Source organism: Cucurbita pepo, chromosome LG09 (assembly GCF_002806865.2).
Source record: "Cucurbita pepo subsp. pepo cultivar mu-cu-16 chromosome LG09, ASM280686v2, whole genome shotgun sequence".
Lineage (NCBI taxonomy): Eukaryota > Viridiplantae > Streptophyta > Magnoliopsida > Cucurbitales > Cucurbitaceae > Cucurbita > Cucurbita pepo.
Genome location: NC_036646.1, coordinates 1284614 through 1304044, shown reverse-complemented (window position 1 = coordinate 1304044; position 19431 = coordinate 1284614). Strand labels below are relative to the sequence as shown.

Genomic DNA, 19431 nt, shown 5'->3' with positions numbered 1-19431 from the left:
AAAAAAAAAAAAAAAAAAAAAAAAAGAGTTGGTTGATATTCAAGATTGAGGGAACTGCAGCGAATAGGAGAGTCAAACCAAAAACAGGGGAAAATAAGAGGTAGAGAATTTTGCTCACACAGACGAGAAGAAAAATGGAGGGGGCTGCAGAGAAGGAAGAAGAAACTGCCGAAGGTGGAAGATGAGCATCGGCTCGAAATTAATATATAATAGTAAGGTAATGTGAGAATACTCTGCAATCCATGTTAATTTACCGATCATAATGAAAGGAAAAGCCTCACAAAAAGTTGAAATGGAAGAATTTTTACTTTCTAGGCTTCCACGTGCATCCAATGATCGTGATGCAAACACCCACGCAACGCAACACCAACTCTCTTTCTCTTTCTCTTTCTCTTTCTCTTTCACTCTCTCTCTGTAACAGATAGAAAACTCATCCACTTTCTCTCAACAAATAGAGAGAAAATCCCCTTATCCTCCTAAATCAACTGCAAAAACATTGAGAAAGAGAGGGAGAGAGGGGGAGTGGCTGTGTTAAGAAATCAAAAAATGGATTTTTGATTGCCAGAGAAGAAATCTCTGATTACCCAAAATTATTTTGGAAACTATTTGTCTGTCCTATGCTTGGAGAGAGGAGAGGAGTCTTTGAATGCAAGTTAGCCAAACATCTGGACAAATACAATGCTGACAAATGTACCAATGGTGGATCTGTCTTGCAACAGTGCCAACAATGGCAGAATATTTTAACTCTACATGTACTTAACAGTGGGATTTATTCTGTGCTTTGTTTTTCTTTCAACTCCATCTGCCTTGTCCATGTATGTCCTGGATTTCTCTTTTCCTTTGCTTTAATATTTCCCTTTTACACCCAAACCCCTTCAAAGTGCTTTCTGATTGCCCTCTCCCCCACGCAGGCTGATCACTCTGTCTCATATATTGCCTTCTTTATCAAAAATATTTCTTAGGAAGATGAGAAGATAACACTATACAGAAATTATCCTCACAAACACACCCGAATGAGAGATATTCTAAGAACAATCATGAAGATAATACCATTGAGATGCCATCAAATTTCCGTGATCATGAGACAAAACAAGCTAAAATGCAGTTTTGCAACAGAGTTCTGCTACACTTAGATGTTCTCTATTGTTCTTCGTTTTTCCTAAATCTGTCCTTATATATATATATTTTTTTTTTCAAGTGTTTATGCCATTTCAATATTTGAAGTTATTCCTTGGTTGTATATGCCAAACTTTATGTCACCTTTCAGAGTGTTGGCATTGAAGAAATCATGTCAGCCATCATTTTCTTTGAGTTTCTCCCACCTCCACCACCAAAAAAAGAAAAATATAAAATAAAAGAAGGGAGGAGGGGAATGATAAAAGATATCAAGATTGAAATTGGAATCTGTTGCTGTCAAAATCAAAGAACAGTGAGGGAGAGAAGAAGGGTAGTCTGTTTACCCAACTATTTGAAAACTGAAACCCCACATAGTATGAGGAATCTTTAGCATTATCAATACTAATTGCTAGGAGCTCCCAGATTTTTAACCCCTTCTTTGGGGGAGAGGAGAACCCCTTTAAGACAACAAAAAGGAACCACCTTTGAACTTAGTATCAGATCAGACTCATCAACCCATAATTTTTTTTTTTTTTTTTTTTAAGTTCCCTCTGCCTTATCTCTCCCTTTCTTGAGGTTCATATTGTAACAGTTCGACCCTACCGCTAGCAGATATTGTCTTTTTTTAGTTTTTCCTTTCGAGTTTTCTTTCAAGGTTTTTAAAACGCATTTGTTAAGGAGAGGTTTGCACACTCTTACTAGGAATGTTTCATTCTCCTCTCCAACCTAGGTGGGATCTTACCCACATTCTCCTAATTGTATTTTTGTTTCCTTTTAAAAATATATTACAAATAAGAGATATTAGCGTGTAATACACACCTAACATTAAGTGATCTTTCATGTTAAGCCATCATTACGCATTTGAATTGGCTCCTTAGTATTGAATTAGGGTGTTAGGAGTAAGTAATACGCTTGTGTTCTTATTATTAATAAGCCATAATACTTGGTCAATATTTAATTATACAATGAATGAGGATGGCATAGAAATGTTGATATCCCAACATTTTAAACAGCTTGAGAAATGAATGCAAATTAAAGCTTAAATACTGCTTGCTGCTTAGAAAATGTACGATCAAAATCTAAAATTATAAACACATATATTAAAGGAGAAAAATAAAATTTAAAACCAGAATTTTAAGGTGACATAAATTCCAAAATAGTTATGGCAATGTGCAGTAAAATATAAAGGCTTGTGGGGTTTGCTGACTCAAAGCCTTGAATTTCTGAACATAGGGAGCTAAGCCTACTGCTTCCCAACTGCACAACAAAGCTTTGAATTTGGGTGGCATGGCAGACAGATTCCTTTTTATGCATATAATATTGATTTCATAATTTAATATATGTATATATAGAATTTTCTCTCTCTCTCTCTCTTAACATCATCTTGCCAATTACTTTTGTAGATTTGCTCTTTTTTTTTTAGTTAGTTGCTTGTAGCTTTGAAGCATCAGATGTTGACATTATTAATTAATTAGCTAGTTAGTCGTGGTTGTAAATAAACAAAATTATGAGAATATTTTTTTTTTCTTTTTTGCCATTTTCTTTTTAATACATCGTAAGTAATTTAATTGTAATTTAATTTAATTGTAAACCTCACGTTGTCCAACACCAATTTTTTTATTAATGATCTAACCCAACGCCATAATCGTGTGAAAGATAAAAAATTAGAAAGGAGTTGAGAGAAAGTTCTGTGATTTAACTCACTAAATTGAGAAAGATAAAAAATTAGAAAGGAGTTGAGAGAAAGTTCTTTCTGTTTGACGAGACGAGAGAGTAGATTACATTTAACACCTAAATAAATAAATAAATAATTTTACACAGAGAATGAAATAAGAAACAAAAGCAAAGATGAGGAATCCTTCCATGTCGTTAACCTATCGGCATCTCTATGCAAAGATATAAGATAACTTGGAATAAAAATTAACAAATTAAATTAATTAGAAAAGACTTTCAAAGTACCTTAAGCGTAAAAGAAAACTAAAATTTAGATGGAGAATTACCTTTCAACCATTAGCCATATTTGTTTGCCTTGACATGGTGGATGGTTTGAATTAGTAACGGCTTAGAAATCCTCCCTTTTACTCAGTTAACCCCTAAATTGGAGTCAAAATTTTACATATTTTTGTACGAAAATTATATATATATATATATATATATATATCATATATTTTTTAAAATTAATTAGAATCAGCCTTTATAAATATAGAAGTAATAGAAATATATAATTATAACTTATTTCAATAAACCATTTAAAAAAAATGGAAAACGTATTGAAGTATATAACATTAAAACAACAATATATTAAAGAAACAACAGCGGAAGCGCATTCACATTTAGAATTTATTTAGTTTGGAAAATATATCCCCAAACCATAGCCAAAAACGAATCTTTCATCTCACAACTGTGTGTAAACTTATCTAAATGTCCACAACCTACGCTGCTCACCAATATTTGCTTCAACCTTTTGACAATTTTATAAAATTTATATTATTTCAATCACAATAATTTCCATGTTTGCTTCTTCAAATTGAGTTCTATTTGCTCAGACCCATCTATTGTTAATTCTAACTTTCAAACTAATACTAACTTTCAAACTAATACTCCTCTCTTAATCTATTGTTAATTCTAACTTTCAAACTAATACCGCTTCTCTTAACGTCGGATCAAATCAACTTTTAAAATAATAATTAATATCTTATTTAGAGAGTTTTCGAATCTCGTTAATTTTTATCTTTTTTGAGTTAAAACTGTGAATACTAACCTTGTTTGTTAAAATTGTGTTAATCCAGCAGCAGAATTCACCTGAAAAGAAAATCTGTTTTGATCTGTTACCTATTTTCCTTCAACATTTTGCAGTAAATGGGTTGAAAAGTTAGAAGTTTACTTACCCCAAAAGCTCTGAAGTTCCACGAGAGGAGCTAAACGGCAGAAGAGGAAAGTGATTTGGAGGCATTTGAGTGAATAAAGACGAGCGAGGTGTCAGACAAGAATCCCACTGCCACACGGAAGGAAAACGTGAGATCGATTGAGATAAAGCATTTATGAGAGCTACATTCATCCACCTCTCTTTCTACTTTCTATATCCCTTTTCATTGTTTCTCAGCGATTTGACAAACAAATCATTTCCACCAAAAAGGCATCATAACACAAACAACACAAAACCTTTACCAATATTCACATGATATTTCCTTTTCCTTTTCCTTTTTCCTACTTCCCCAAAAAAAGTCAGTTCACTCATGATCCAAATAAGAATAATATTTGGTTTGTACATACATATCATCATTACATCTTTTTTACACTTAGGATAGAGAAACAAACGTGAAAAAGAGAAACCGAAATAGTTTACTCTTTTAAATTTTAAAATTTAATAGTGACGTGCAAGAACGATATAAAACACAATGTTCATAAAACAAGTGAAATGGATGGATAGAGATGAAATTGAGGAAATATTTTTACCTCAAAAGAGCATCCACATTTTGCTCGATATTTCATTATCAAAAGCTTGGTCCTGCAATTGTAAGAAAACATGCTAAGAATAAGCCACATCGCTCTAAAATTTCTCAAGTTGTTTTCTTCTGACGTCAGGCAACTTTTTATTCAAGAGAGGTGCAAAATGTGCAGAAGTAGGTATTCATGAAAGAGACCTGTTCATGCAGAAACCAGAAAAAATACAATCCTCAAGCTGAATGGGGTTGGAATTGGATGACCTAATTCAGCTTTTGTCAATTAGTGAGAAAAGATATATCCATAGCACATGATGCACCATTAATTTCTGTCTAAGAAATAATAAAACCATTCAGTGGTCCACTTATCCATAGGGGGCCTGCCCAACATGGCAACATGGACAGCTCCCTTGGATTGTACCCTGTTATCTCATATAAAAATGCAGAGATTTTAAATTTATAAAGGAAATATCAATGTGGATAAACCTGTGAACAATAATATGATGCCACGTTATTTCCTCATAATTATCAAATATTGAAAAATAAGGCACTGTAAAAGCTTTATTAATATGTGGTAGTTAGCTATAAACAAACAAAAGAGTTGAGGTCGTGTCAGAGAGAACAAAGATAAACTTAGACTAAAAACAATTAGAAAGAGAAGTTGGAGGCTAACAGCTAACACCCACAAAAAATTTTGCTGCTGACGGAGACAAAGGCTGAAAGAGAAAGAAGGAAGAAAAATAGAGCAGAATCACAGCACTGTTTGGTGGATATTTCACCAGCCAAAAGCAGCTAAACCATTCAGTACCTAAGTTTCATTCGTCTACAAATTACTTCTAGCATCTATAATCACAACCTGACAAGAAAAAAAAACCGTCATTAAACAGCTACCTCAATTATTGCCGTGTCCCTCCTTAGCATCCTCCTCCAAGAGAAGAAAATAACTCCTCGTTCTATGAGTGTGACATAGAATATGGACCACGTATTTTGAGATTTGAAATTTGGTACCTGGCCCTCCAACGTGATGGATGATAAGATACTGTGGCTTAGATGGATTTCCTTCAAAAGAACGTCAGCTCTTATGGTTCCTACTATGTAATATGCATGTATGAATGTGATTCTAGTACAAATGATCAAGAACTTGGTTACACACAAGTTGATAAGAAATTATCGGGTCAAAAAAGAAGCAAAACCTACATATTTATTTAATAGAACCAGTAGAAATAAATCACAAGAGAAAATAAGCGAAAACTCTGGTATCTTACAACAAAGTATTATTCTTGAAGGATTCTAGGAATAGTATTTTTCTCGTTGTTATATTTCTTTGCATATAATTGTGGTAGTTCAAAAAAATATCAATCTAAATTGGAATATGAAATAAACAATTTCATTCTCATGAAGATGAATAAAATAGATTTTCTTAAACATTCTTATAAAAGAATTAAATCGATAACAAGTTCCCTGAAAATATATATATATATATATATATATGTGGTACATTGCTTTCGTCAGTCCATGAAGGGCGACGCCAGACACTTTTCAAGGTTTTAGCATCAACAAACCAAATGCAACCAACTTTTTCCATGACCATCTAACTTCGGGAATTCTACTCTCTTTGTATAACAACATGTAAAACACGGCTACATATATGCACTTTATTTTTATTGGAAAACTTAAATCCTGCTGGATGTACTATGCAAGGATATCTTGACCAGATAATTGTCATATGGGATAAGTCTTCAAGGCTTTTTCACAACAACTAAAGCGCATGCAACTCAGATAATAAGATTATCACAGAATAAAATGAAAAAGGCAAAATGATTGCATTAAGAATGGGGAAAGGGTGAAAAAGACAGTACCTTTGATTTATAGAACTTTAACCAATAGAGAGTAGAAGAGAGAAAGGCACCACCAAAAGAGAAGCCTAAGCTTAAAAGTTAGTGTTAGAAGATTATGGTAGAAGTGCGATGCTAGGGAGGGGGAACCGAATGAATGTAAAAGAATATATATCTAATAGAAAACATCACTCGTCCATGAAAATGAATAAGATCAAGGACAAAAAAAACTCAACCTTGTAAAGAAAAGCCGAGAAACCCAGTATATCAAATCCTTAACAAAGATATCAATTCCAAAAGGAGAATATCCTATGAATACATAATGCTCCTGCTGAAACAAATTTTCCATACAGAAAGAAAGTGTACAAGTGGCAAAAGCTCCAAGACCTCAAAAAGAAATAATGCCACGCAAAACTAACACTAACCTCATGAATTGCACACAGAAGACCCGTCCTTTCTTGAGGACCTTGAGGTGCTAATTTTCATCATTCAAGATAAAGGAATACCTTCTTATGATTTCCAAAGGGTAACTTTAACCTCCAATCTTTCTGCTTACGAGTCAAAGGTCTGCCTTTACTCAAAGGATCTCGATTTTCCTTTACATTTGCTAATTTCCAGACACAGCTCTCAGATTCCAAATCCACATGATCCATCATAAAAACTCCATCATTCTCAGTGCCTCTCGATTCTCCGTCTTCTATGTAGCACACTTGCATTGGCATGGCTTTAAATCTAAACAGATCATCTGGGACCTTGAGTAATCTCTCTGCACCTGGAGATGATACCTTCACAGCAGAGGAATGCTTGTTAAGGTGTTGATGTTTTTCTGGTGTATGCAGACAAAATGTGCACTAAGCAATCATTTTTCTACAGGAGTAGGGATGAATGATAAAACCTAATTAGTTGTTACCTCAAGAGCTAAATCATCCGGAATATTTCCAAGTGCCCCAGTTTCATCTAATCTTTTCTTGTACTCTTGGCTATAACTTTCAAGTTCCTCCAAGCTGGGACACCCATATCTAAAGAAGAGATCAAAATTTAACAAATTGTAAATTTATAAATCCAAGTTAAGGCCATTATGTAATCCAAACTGACTGAATGCCCACCCCAGTTTATTTTCAAGGTTAAACAGATTTCCAGCAAGCAAGACTAGAAAATTTCACCATTATCTAGTAAGGGATAAAAACAAACAGAGATGGAAAAATTCATATCAACGAAGAATAAGGGTACTAAATCAAATTTGAAAGTTCAGAGACAATTGAGTTTGAGGTATTTACTCTTTTTTTGTTCTTTTTCTCTTGATTCTATTAGAAAGGGTTTGAGTTCACCGCTGATTTCTTCCACATGAAAAGTGGGCTTTAGATGTGATTACAAATCAAATTCCCCGATACCCAGAAGGTAAAAGTACACCTCTTATGCAGGAAAATATGGACGGACAGAAAGTAGAATATTACTCGTTTGAGAGCTTGTCTAATCTGACATAAATATATCCACGTAGAGTAGTCTTAAAAGAATAGAGTTTTATGTCATCGCCAAATTGCAGCAAGACCTCGTGAGCAAGAGCAAGAACGCGTTCACCCCATGGAACGCCTTGCAAAACAACACCACCACCACCCCCTCCATCACCAAGCTATGTTATCAATAATTAGCATCATCTATAATAATAGTGAAACAAAAGCTCAGTTCAACAGATAGAAATACCTCAGGCTCCAGATCATCGTCTTCTTCCCATCCATCCGTAGTTTCTTCCCCTTCATCCCTCCCGTCTACAAAAATTAAGAGATTTCCAAGAGTAAGGCCTCAAACTTTAGGCATGGCTTAAGCACATCTTTAATTATAAATTTCAATAGCCATTTTTGTCTACGAGAGTAAAAAAATACCCCGACAAATGTACGGCCAGAAATGAACACGATATTAACATTTGAATGAGGAAACCTTTGTAAACTGAAGTGAATAGAACCTTCCGCATCAAATCTATAGTACATCATCGCAGTTTTACGATTAAAAATTAAAAGGAATACACTACAACGATATCAGTTATAAACATCGAAATCAACTAGTCCTTGGATAATATCTAACTATAAAGCAGATAATCCACTAACAGCAAACAACATCTGCAGCACAAAAAGTTAAATGGAACATAAAGCTGCCAAATCACTAACCAGTCAACTAAGCAGAGCAATTAATAAATCGTATTCCAAACGGAAATGTCGACTGAAATCTCAAAATAAGAGGAAACTAATAAGAAAATACATCCATACATTGAAGTGGATTTTGCTCTTTCACTTCATCTTCAAACTCTTTAGAGGAATTGGTATTGAATGAGCGTACGGTTGGTGAAGGAGAAAACGCGAATGCGTGCTCGCGACGGAAATGAACATGACAGGAGGAAGAGGAGCAAGAACTTTGAGAAGACCTTGCATCTGCGCAAAAGACTACAGAAGACGGCCTTCCGGCGGAGGAAAATGAAAAGAAAGCGGCGGCCCTTCGAGATCGATGAAGCAAAGTACGAGCAATCCCGTTACCACTCATCGTTTTGCCTCGTCGGTTGATTGACGGAAGCTTGGAGTTCGAAGCGCTGCTATGAACGGTTCGGCTTTCGCGGGTTTTAGCGGTTGCGGCACGATTCTCCTAAACCCTTTAACTCCCCGGAATGTCGTCCACGACCCATCTAACCTTTTTTTTTTTTTTTTTTTAAATTAAAAATCACCATTTTCTTTGCATTTAATTTTAAAATTGGTTCATAAGTTAATTTTAAAAAAAAAAACAATTTAATAACAATAATTTTCATTTTAAAATTTACCAAAAAAAAAAAAAAAACTAATTTTGTCTCAGAAAATTCAGTATATAGACCAATTTTAAATTGAGAAAGTAAAATTAATAAATTAATAAATTTAGATATTTAAAAATACAAATATTAAAATTGAATGATATCTAAAATACAATAACTAAAATCATATATATATATATATAATATTAAAATACCTAATAAATTACTATACACAATATTAATTTTGTAAGAGGCCTATGGTTTTGAACTAAAAAAAAATGTAATTTTCTATTATTAAAAAAATGTCAAACAATTTAGAATTATTTGACACAAATCAAAAGTAATTTTTAAAATTCATTTACTATTAAATAGATTAAAAGTTACAATGTGGTAAAATTTAGAAACAAGTCAATCACAACTCTAAAAGTTAAAAAAACTAAATTATTAAATAAATTTAATAGCCTAAAAAAATTGCAATAAGGTGAATCTCTCTCCAACATTGCTCGTAAATGAAGAATAAATTACAACTTTAATCCTTAAAAAACAAATTTAAAAAAATACCCACTGAATCTTAAAACTTTAAAAAGCATAAACAAATGTATATCCATAAATTTCAACAAAGCTATAAGCATAAAAGCAATATGATAACACAGGACAGCATAATAATCACTGGATTAAATTAAGCAAATGCATGGTAAAAAAGAGCAAGTTTTAATACATTTTGAAGGAAGCGAGAGGTAAAACTTAACAAGAGCGCAGGTGAACAAGGTTGCCATATTCACTCTTTATGACTACCTACAATCGAAGGATAGTTCTAAGTGTATCACAAAGATTTTGGATGGTTTGTTGTTCTTGAGTCGCCTGCAACTCCTGAAGCGGCATATCTTCATAACACCTGCAACCAATTCAATTCCCCTCTAAAGTTATGAACAGGGAAGTAGAAATGTGGTGACGCCAGATGAGGATTGTTTTATTTCTAAGCTGACCAGTGAGTTGAAACCTCAAGAGTAAGGCATCTAAGAAAAGGTCGGATATATGCCAACCGTAGTAGAAAACCAGTATAAGAAACGAAAACGTCTTTTACTTCAACCATTCGTTATAGGAGGAGAAACGTTGACACCCAAGAGTATCGAATGTAAATCCATGCACAAGAACCGATGTGAAAAAACTAAAGGGAACAGAAATGGCGAGGGAGAGTATAACAATCCAAGGCCACTGCTAACAGATATTGTCCTCTTTAGACTTCCCCTTTCAAGCTTCCCATCAAGGTTTTTAAAACGTGTCTGGTAGGGAGAGGTTTCCACACCCTTATAAAGAATGTTTCGTTTTCCTCTCCGACCGATGTGGGATCTCAGCAAGTGTGCACCATTTATTAGGAGACCAGACCAACTTATATAGGTTATGCTTCAAGTTTATGCTTGTAAAGTAGAAAAATAAGATAAGATGACATACATTCTGTGGTAAGCTAAAGCCTGGGCAAGGTTCAATAGGGTCGGACTTGAAGTAAGTCTTTGATAAACACTGGATGGAAGGGGCATCTGCAGTGCAAAAAATTAACAGAACAAATGTTCAAGCAGTTCAGAGGAGACGAATATAAGGAATCAGAGAAGTCATAGGAGAGATGCAAGAAGAGGGAAACCTCATTTTGTCCCCTGCGACCCTTTTTTGATTGTCCATCACCGGTGAAGAGTTCCTGAAGCGTTTCCACTGCTACAGTACCCCTGTTATCTTGTTGCATGCCTCCAAGAACATTGTCAGATAACAAAGCAATGGGGGATATATCAGTAGCTCGCAAGAATGGAATGGGTACAGTGTTACCCGCTGCATAAATGGACCAAAGCTGCAAAGGAAAAAGGCCTATCTAATCAATCTTCAGAAAGAAGAATCCTAAGAAATGAAGGAGGAAAAGATTAAACAACCAAAATACGTTCAGGTGATATGTTTCCCAAGAAGTGTTATTCAAAAAGTACCATGGGTGGTAGTGGTACAATACTTCTAAATCAATTTCTATTAAATAGAATAATGGTCTATTCTCATTTATAATAGGTACAAGAAACCTTTCAAGTAGAAGAGAAGACCTAATCCATAAAAGGAAAAAATAACACAAAAATTACAACATAGAATTTGGTTCAATTGGAGTTTTTGTATTCTATACGGTCCAACCTCATCATTATCGGGTAAGAATAATATCATCAACATATAATAATAAGAATGATATCATCAACATATAATAATTTGGAACGTATTTGTTGATGATATCAATTAAACAGAGGTTAAAAAGTTTATTTGAACAGGGTTTTACATTCTGAAGTTTCCCTTTAAGCCCTATGCAATATACATTTATTGCCAGGATCATGTTAAAAAACCGCACTTGAAACTTAAAGTTACCTTATCCTGCAGAGCAAAAGATTTCCGGCTGACAGTTTCATTTTCCAACGTGCTAAGCTCATGAATACCCAAAAATGAAGGGGAAGATGCAGGAATGGCAGGATCTGATTTTCCATCAAGATTATTACTAGCAATACCTCCCGTACGATCCACCACACTATAGAAGATTTACAAAAATTAGATTTCAAATGATACGGAGGTAGTGTGATTTTGATATGTAATTATGAGATAAAAATGATAATGCAACAATTTTGACTCCAGTTACACCAACGAGAAATGATGGACCAGTTGAAAGAAAATACAACACATCAGCAAGACCAGGAGAACTTACCTAGAGTCCACAATTTTGACTCCAGTTACACCAACGGATTGGCTCTCATTGCTTGAAGGACCAGTTGGTGCTACAGCATTGCCAGTATCCAGTCGAGAGGCCACCTTATCATTTTCATCTCCATCATGGACTATCATAGTGCCAAAAGTACCTGTACAATATACATGCATATATTAGATGTTGCTGATAAAATCAAATGTCTATGTTGTTGGGACAAATTCAATCATTTAAAGCAATATTTGAGAACTTTTTTCATAAGTGTTCATAGACCTAACTTGGTCAGATTGATCCACTATTTATCTTGAAATTAAGTAATGAATAACAACAAAGTAAAGATTAATTTTCAGAATCTCATCCTTTTTTTTTTTTTTTTTTTTTTTTTTCATCTTTGAAAAGAAAAATATGGAAGTTACAAGAAGTTTAATGTCTTAAAATGTTTCTTACTAGATCTCAATCAGATTGAAATTTGAGTGGACCAACAGGGAATAAACATTGAATCAAAAGGAAGGAAACAACATGAAACAATTATTCACAAGCAAAACTATTTTATCAAAAGAGCAGTAAAACATTAAGAAAATACCAATAGTTCTGTAAATCCCATTGCCATCTCGTGAGAGAATTAAAATAATAATAATAATTAAAAGACCCCACCTATTGTTAGTGTTGGTGCAGTTGGAATGACATCCACATTACCTAATATCCGAAAACACCAGCTAAAGAAGCTTCAGGTGCAATTAATGAACTTAAATTGCAAATTTCAGACGCACTAATTTATCAATGCAAGTTTACAGAAATTATTAACTCTTGAAAAAAAAAAATCATTTTCATAAAGTTCCGTCAGCACTGCATTAATAAAAAAAAAACACTTTTTTTAATAAGAAGCTATTTCACTAAAGTACAGAAAATGCAGGATAGAGAAGAGAAAAGCCCCAGACCGGAGATAAGGATGTTACAAGAAACAATAAATGGAAAGCTTATAACTTCCAATGAGCTTTTGAACTCATAAAATTATAATATCGAAGTGACACACCAATCAAAATTTCAACCATGGAAAAAAAAATAATAGCAGTCTCATTGACTTTATTGAAGCACATGCCATAATTTGCATACCTTCGGCTTCTACACCCGATTGCTCTTGCTTCCTCCATGACATTTCATTTGCTACCTGAAGTCCAACATTCTGAGGTTTTGAAGGAACAGTATCTCCATAGTTTTGATTCAACTTTGCAGCTACTATAGTCTGTTTCAAATAAAATTATTATAGAAAGATGAAATTCTAGACCACCCCTTACGCATGCACATTCAGCAAGCAAGAGGTGAAGGGAGAGTGGAGAGAGGTTAGATAAAGTGAAATTTGAGCCCTTACACCATCTCCTGACGCATCTGGAGGAACACTACGAGCTTCCTGAGCCATCAACAAAGTCCTGATTTTCCTTGCCTTTTCAATCTTCGGCAACATTGCTGATGCGCCACATCTGCATTTCTCAATGAATTTGTGCTGTGCATGCAAAAATAAAAACTAGTTTTCAAAGTGAAATAGAATACGAGAAAGATTACCTAGATATTTCAACTAAATACACCCCATTGGAGATTATAAAAATAACCCATGTTATTGTCTACATTGCATGGGTTATTTTTATTTAAAAAAACCGCAATGCCAAAAACTTGTTTCTTATTTAAAAAAACCGCATAACAAAACATTAAAAAAATCGACACAGTTCTTAATTATAATAATCATCTTAGCTGTTTAAATAGCAGAAGTTCCACATGGTCGGATGGGCAATTCATCTTCTTTTTGTGACATTTGTTCATTAACATATTAGTTTTTTATCCCAAAAAAAACATAATAGAAATGCATGTGAATTGTGAATGAAATTAGCTCGTGGAATATATCCTAATTTATTTGGGACAATAAATTGACATGCATTACCTTCAACATCTCAGAAGCAGCAGGACGTGAACGGGGATCTTTTGTCAGACACTTTGCAACAAAATCGTGGAACAACAAGGACCTGAAGAAGGATACACCACATGGTATAATACACTGATATAGTCGAGTATCACAAAGAAAAGTTAAAACAAAAAAGCCAATGAACTTTGCTTATAATACTAGAGATCAATTCAGAAACAATAATTTACAGCATTTGAAAATTTTGAACAATTTTGCTCATATCAGATGAACAGTGAACATAGTCCAAGTTAAATAATGAACAAAATAGCATGCCATCCATACCAACTTAAACGCCGTAACAAATAAGTGATGTACATCAAGCTGTGAACGCATTTGGATAAAAAATTAGGCAAGTAATTGTTTTTTTTTTTTTTTTTTTTTTTTTTTTTTTTTTTTTTTTTTTTNACGTAGTAACATTTCATTGATGAGATGAAATAACAAAAGGAGAGATCCTATCCAGTTGGATTACAAAAAAAGAAAACACTTCCAATGATAGAAATTAGGCAAGTAATTGTTTTTATGAGAAATAAAACTTTAATGGACCTTACAGTCAAAATAAAAAATAAAAGTAAATGATTCTAGTAGATCATAACAATAAAGTTTCAGTTCAAAAGAATTTTAACTGAAGAACAAATGGTGGAAGAAAAATTAAGCAAACCATTTTTCTTTGTCTTCAAGCATTGGAGCTGGCTCAATGGATATCATGAATAAAACCTGTTACGCATGAGAAAATTCCACACAAAAAATCAATCGGGAATAGCATCAAATATGGTGAAAGGAACAGAATCAAATCCAAAATTTAAGGCCCCCTTGATAAATATTTCATTTCTAGTCTTCTAAGTTTAACAATTGTTATTGTTTCCTCATAAGTCTCTTTTATCCATTTTTCACCATTTTAAAAAACATTTTGAATATTTAGCCAAATTCCATAAACAAAAACAAGCTCTTGAAAATAACTTTTTAGTTTCTACATTTTGGTTAATTTGAAAATGATTTTAAAGTTTTAAAAAAATTGTTAATAAAAATTCATGGGTTAGCCTAGTGGTAGATAAGGGCAATTAGCATAATAAAGGTTTTAGATATAGGTTCCATTCATGGCGGTCACCTACCTAGGATTTAATATCCTACATAGTTCTTTGACAACCAAATGTTATAGGGTCAAGTCGTGGTTTTGTGAGATCAGCCGAGGTGTGCCCACTAGTGGGCCCAAACACTCATGGTTATTTGAACAAAATTATTTTAAAAAATCATAACAACTAACAAATAGGCACTAAGAATCCAACTACAAATAGTATCGATTTCATATGCAGTTCATTGCAAACAGAAAACCCAGTTACCCAAAGATGAAGCAGCACTACTACTCAATATGACTAAGATTTAGAAGATGGAAATTCTCACTCAAAGAAAGAAACAATTTCATTTATGGAGTTTCTAATGCTTCAAAATTTCAAACTAACCCTCATTGGATGCACGGCTGATCTTGGAGGAAGTCCCTGAAATCAATTACAAAATTATTGCTGGATGTCAAGAACTATCACCAGGATACTTCAAATCCCAAATAAATTGGAACAGCATCAGCAGAAGATCTTTTAAAAAAAAAAAGGTTAAGAAAACTTATGAGCTGATTTCATAAGGTGAGATCCTTACCTCAGCCATTTCGATAGCAGAAACACCAAGAGCCCACACATCCACCTGAAAATAAGGCAATTATTGCAAAAAGAATTAAGGTTGGCTGCAACTGTAAATGTCACAAAAAAGAACCATATATAATACAATGACAGAACATAGCCTAGTCACTCGATCACTAAATATGATACAATCGTAGATGCTTCTCTTTTAACAGATACCTTCTTTTTAAAAAACTATAGAAAATAGAAATCTCGACTGCTTTTTAGTAGGTACAATAAAGTTCTGCACAACGCCACTGATATTTCAGTGCCATATATATATATATATTTTTTTTCAATCATTCTGTATCTCAAAAGTAAGTTGTGCTACAAAAGATTACAGTGGTCAATTAACATTATATATCTCCTTTTTTTTATTATTTTAAGTAATGTTTTTAATTTTCATAGTTATGAGTTAATTCTAATATTAGAAATATANTGAAACTGAGATACATATACAGTCACAAAAGGTTGTCAATTTAATAAGATATTATATATCATTAAATATCATCGACCCTTTATTGTGCATATATCAGGAATTTCCAAGACTAAATAAGTTCACTCGAACTTCACATTATCAGACTTCCTACGAAAGTTTCGGCAATTCTACACTAAATTCTTTCTTTCTTTAAGCTTGTTCAGCTTCACTAAGATTAATGCAAGATCCAATTTAGATATTCAGACATGTTGTTACACCGTATCCTGATTAATATGCATGCTATGCCTATCAAAAACTGTCTAAAAGCACAGAAAAAATGCATGCCCTAAATCAATGACAAAAATGCATCCATAAATATTGCAACTTTGTAATAGAAAACTGGAACTTCCAATACTTCAACAATGATCAAATCAAGTCAAATCCAATCCCCAATAAAATATTTCTCTCCAACACTTAATCCACACTTGAGCTGCATGCTTCTTTTTTCTTTTCTTCTTCTTCTTTTTTCAAGTCCAAAATTAAATCGCAAAATATAAATGCATTCACAAGTTTAAAACCTCTTTCCCAAATCATTCATAATTTAAATGTCGTAGAAGGGAGATACCAATAAGATAACAATATTAATCTGCATTTGATTACCTTCCCATCGTATCGACTTTCCTGAATAACTTCTGGAGCCATCCAGTGGGGAGTGCCAATGAACTGAAAAATGTATATAAGTTCACAAGAAATGACGACCAAATATCAAGATTTACTATTTTTAAAATCTCCAAAACTAGAATCAAAGCCATGACAGGTGCATGTGTCACGGTGAACCATTTTGGGCTCCTTGCTTCAAGTGAGGTACTCACTGGGGGTGCTTTTTAAAACATTGGCAAAACTTAAGTAGATAGAAAACACATCAGGGAAAGGAAAGCCATCTAGTTACAGCCTTGAAGATTAATCTATTAGAAAATTGTGAATATCAAGTATGTTTTTCTCAACATGATATTTTATACTCATTATAGCAGTTGACATACTGTATTGCGCTTTGACATGGTCCTAGTTAGCTGGGCTGCAACTCCAAAATCACCTGCAAGCATTTTTTTTAACATCATTGTAGGACATCTGATCAGTTTGTTATTACAAAAAAAGACGAAAGCAAAGAAAGAAAATGATTTGTTTGTCTACCAAGTCCTAACTACAAAAATAGAGCTTCGGTTTAATCCCCTATAGGATAAAAGGAATGTAACTTCATCTCCTCAACATACAAGAAGAGTAGTGTACTCACCCAACTTGACATCTCCTTGTTCGGTTAACAAAATATTGCCGCCCTTGATATCTCTATGTACTTTGAAAATCGAATGAAGATAAGTGAGGCCCTACAATAAAGTTAATCAATTAGGCCATCTACATACAAGAGAAGAACTTAAAGACGAACATATGACTGACGAGAAATTTAATTTCATTTTTATTGTATCAAAATGATTTTCTCCAAGTGACCTTCATTTGAGAAGCCAAGCAAGTTTTTTCCTAATACAAACGCAAGCAAAAGGATACTAGTACTCCAATCCATAGTACTAAGAGTCCACATTTTTCGGGATGAAGAAAGCCTGAAAGAAGCCAACTTGTTGAGAATCTTATACCTTCAATGCCTCCCTACAGATATATGCTATCTGATATTCCTCTAGTGCTTCTTCTGTAACATTCATCAAGTCAGCAACACTGCCACCCCCACAGTACTCCATTACTATCTGCCAAGAAATAAAGACTTGTAAATCTGAAAAGATAACAGGATGATACAGAGACGTATATTCACGTGATAAACTAATGTACGCTCAATCTAACTCATGGAAATAGTTTCGTAAGCTTTTAACGTCAGCTAATTTGTTCTACCCATAGATACTCCTCTCCTTGATAGCTCCCAAGATAGCGGACAACGTTTGGATGACTGCACTGCTGCAACATCTCGATTTCACCACGAATTTCTTCATATCCTTCCTCCTATAGAAGAACTCAAAGTAAATTCTCTCTACAAAAATTCACAGATCAATGGCTAAACAAATGAGGGTGGAATTGGAAACCATACATACCCCTTCACACAAAGAAATGACCTTGATAGCAACAAGCTCAGAGGTCTTAATATCTCTTGCTTTATAAACAGCCCCATAAGACCCCTTTCCTGCAAAAGAATCAACGTGAGCTTATGATTTCCAGCGCCGCCAGAAATAACTACTGACATGATTTTGCATTTGATGCCATTTGAAAGCACAAGAAATCTTCATGTAAGAAAACAATCCTATAAGATTGCATCTCATTGACAACGAATTTCATATTTAACGTATAAGCAAATAGCTTACCGAGTTCGTTGAGCAATTCATACTTGGTATTTGGATCTTCCCTGGTGATGCTTTCAGGAATCGAACTCGTGGATACCTTACTGCGCATCCGACCACCGCCTTCCTCACTCTTCGGCGATCCATTCCCCTTCCTCTGCTTCCCAAACCCTAAGTCTCCCATTCCTTGCATGCTCGCCACCGCTCTGCCCAACGTGGACCCCTCAAGTCCTCCGCCTCCATCTCTGGTATCACTACGACTAGCAACGCTCCTTCGAAGAATGGTGTCACTAACAGATTCTCTGTTCCGCGACCTCGCCGAGGGCTTCACCACGAACGTCGAATACCCATCACCATCATCTTCCTCGCTCACATCGCCTTCCTCGCTACCATCTCTACCGCCTGATCTCGTCCCGGAGCTCCCCGTCTGAAAGTTCACGGATGGCAACGCCGAACTTCGAGGCTTCGCCGAAACTGATGAAGACAAAGAACGATTAAGAGGGCGACTCCTTCCTGTTTTGACGATCACCGTACCAAAATCTTCAGTATCGTGATCAAATCCAAAATCTTCGTCGTCGTTGTAGTCAATTGGGGCTCCACCCCCGAAATCCTTTGGAAGACGTTTGAGGAGAGGTGGGAGAGACGAATCATCATCATCCTCGTCCTCGTGGCCCTTATCAACGTCCTTATAGACCATTGTGGCGTATAGGTCTTGACCTTCGCTCGGCGGTCTTCGTCGGCGCTGAAGTCTCCGATCGGAAGGTTTGTTGTCGGCGTCTGAATCAGAATTGGAATGGATGACAACTGTGGAGTATAGCTGAGGTTTGTTGGTGAGTCTGCGACTGCGGTAGGAGGGTGGGGGATCCATTGGGAAGTGATCGAGAGAGTGGAAGCTAGAAGGCCATAACTGCAACCGAATGTCTGACACTTGCAGCTGGTTCTTCTGGGTCCGTCGTTTACAGATTTACAGAAATTTTGGAGCGAAGCCGAAGGCGCCAGTGCCCGTGAGCTGGTGAGCACATCGTCGACACGAAATGGGCTGCCTCCCAAAGCCTTTGTCTCAAACCTCCAATGGGCTGCCACATCCGATCCAACACGTTTTTTATTTTATTATTATTATTTTTTTTATTTATTTTTAACAATAATACGGTTTTTCCTTTTAATTATTGTTTTTTA

The 19431-nt window shown here is 34.7% G+C and overlaps 3 protein-coding genes across 10 annotated transcripts in view; all 3 read right to left on the bottom strand.

Annotated features, from left to right (window-relative positions):
- The window catches only part of LOC111802333 (probable 6-phosphogluconolactonase 1), a 4463-nt gene extending 3880 nt beyond the window's left edge, over positions 1-583 (bottom strand). The window contains exon 1 of one of the 3 annotated variants that reach the window (XM_023686658.1): positions 309-583. The gene's annotated coding sequence lies outside the window, so the exon portion shown is untranslated. Of the gene's footprint in view, positions 1-118; positions 257-308 lie in introns of those variants that run through there. The other 2 variants (XM_023686657.1, XM_023686659.1) reach the window with 2 other exon arrangements.
- Positions 584-2890: 2307 nt separating this feature from the next.
- LOC111801398 lies at positions 2891-9055 on the bottom strand. Of its 6 annotated transcripts, none has more exons than XM_023685384.1 (11): positions 8656-9055; positions 8096-8160; positions 7849-8024; positions 7305-7413; positions 6419-7179; positions 4761-5618; positions 4573-4624; positions 4005-4111; positions 3878-3931; positions 3117-3209; positions 2891-3002 (listed from the first exon to the last, which is right to left on the bottom strand). In XM_023685384.1, exons 1-5 carry the CDS (start codon positions 8924-8926, stop codon positions 6880-6882), a joined length of 921 nt encoding a protein of 306 aa, XP_023541152.1. In that variant the 5' UTR covers positions 8927-9055; the 3' UTR covers positions 2891-3002; positions 3117-3209; positions 3878-3931; positions 4005-4111; positions 4573-4624; positions 4761-5618; positions 6419-6879. The 6 variants fall into 6 exon arrangements, with proteins under 6 accessions (XP_023541152.1, XP_023541153.1, XP_023541150.1 ...); XM_023685385.1 differs by having other exon boundaries at positions 2891-3209; positions 4761-4823; positions 5451-5618; XM_023685382.1 differs by having other exon boundaries at positions 2891-3209.
- Positions 9056-9809: 754 nt separating this feature from the next.
- Positions 9810-19277, bottom strand: LOC111801762 (tyrosine-protein kinase Abl). Its single transcript, XM_023685907.1, has 18 exons — positions 18280-19277; positions 18013-18101; positions 17816-17923; positions 17566-17673; positions 17211-17301; positions 16960-17012; positions 16580-16642; positions 15482-15526; positions 15292-15327; positions 14493-14548; positions 13814-13895; positions 13250-13381; positions 12994-13123; positions 11884-12034; positions 11553-11709; positions 10804-11004; positions 10617-10702; positions 9810-10059 (listed from the first exon to the last, which is right to left on the bottom strand). The coding sequence occupies exons 1-18, from the start codon at positions 19121-19123 to the stop codon at positions 9960-9962; spliced, it is 2532 nt and encodes an 843-aa protein (XP_023541675.1). The 5' UTR covers positions 19124-19277; the 3' UTR covers positions 9810-9959.
- Positions 19278-19431: the final 154 nt, after the last annotated feature.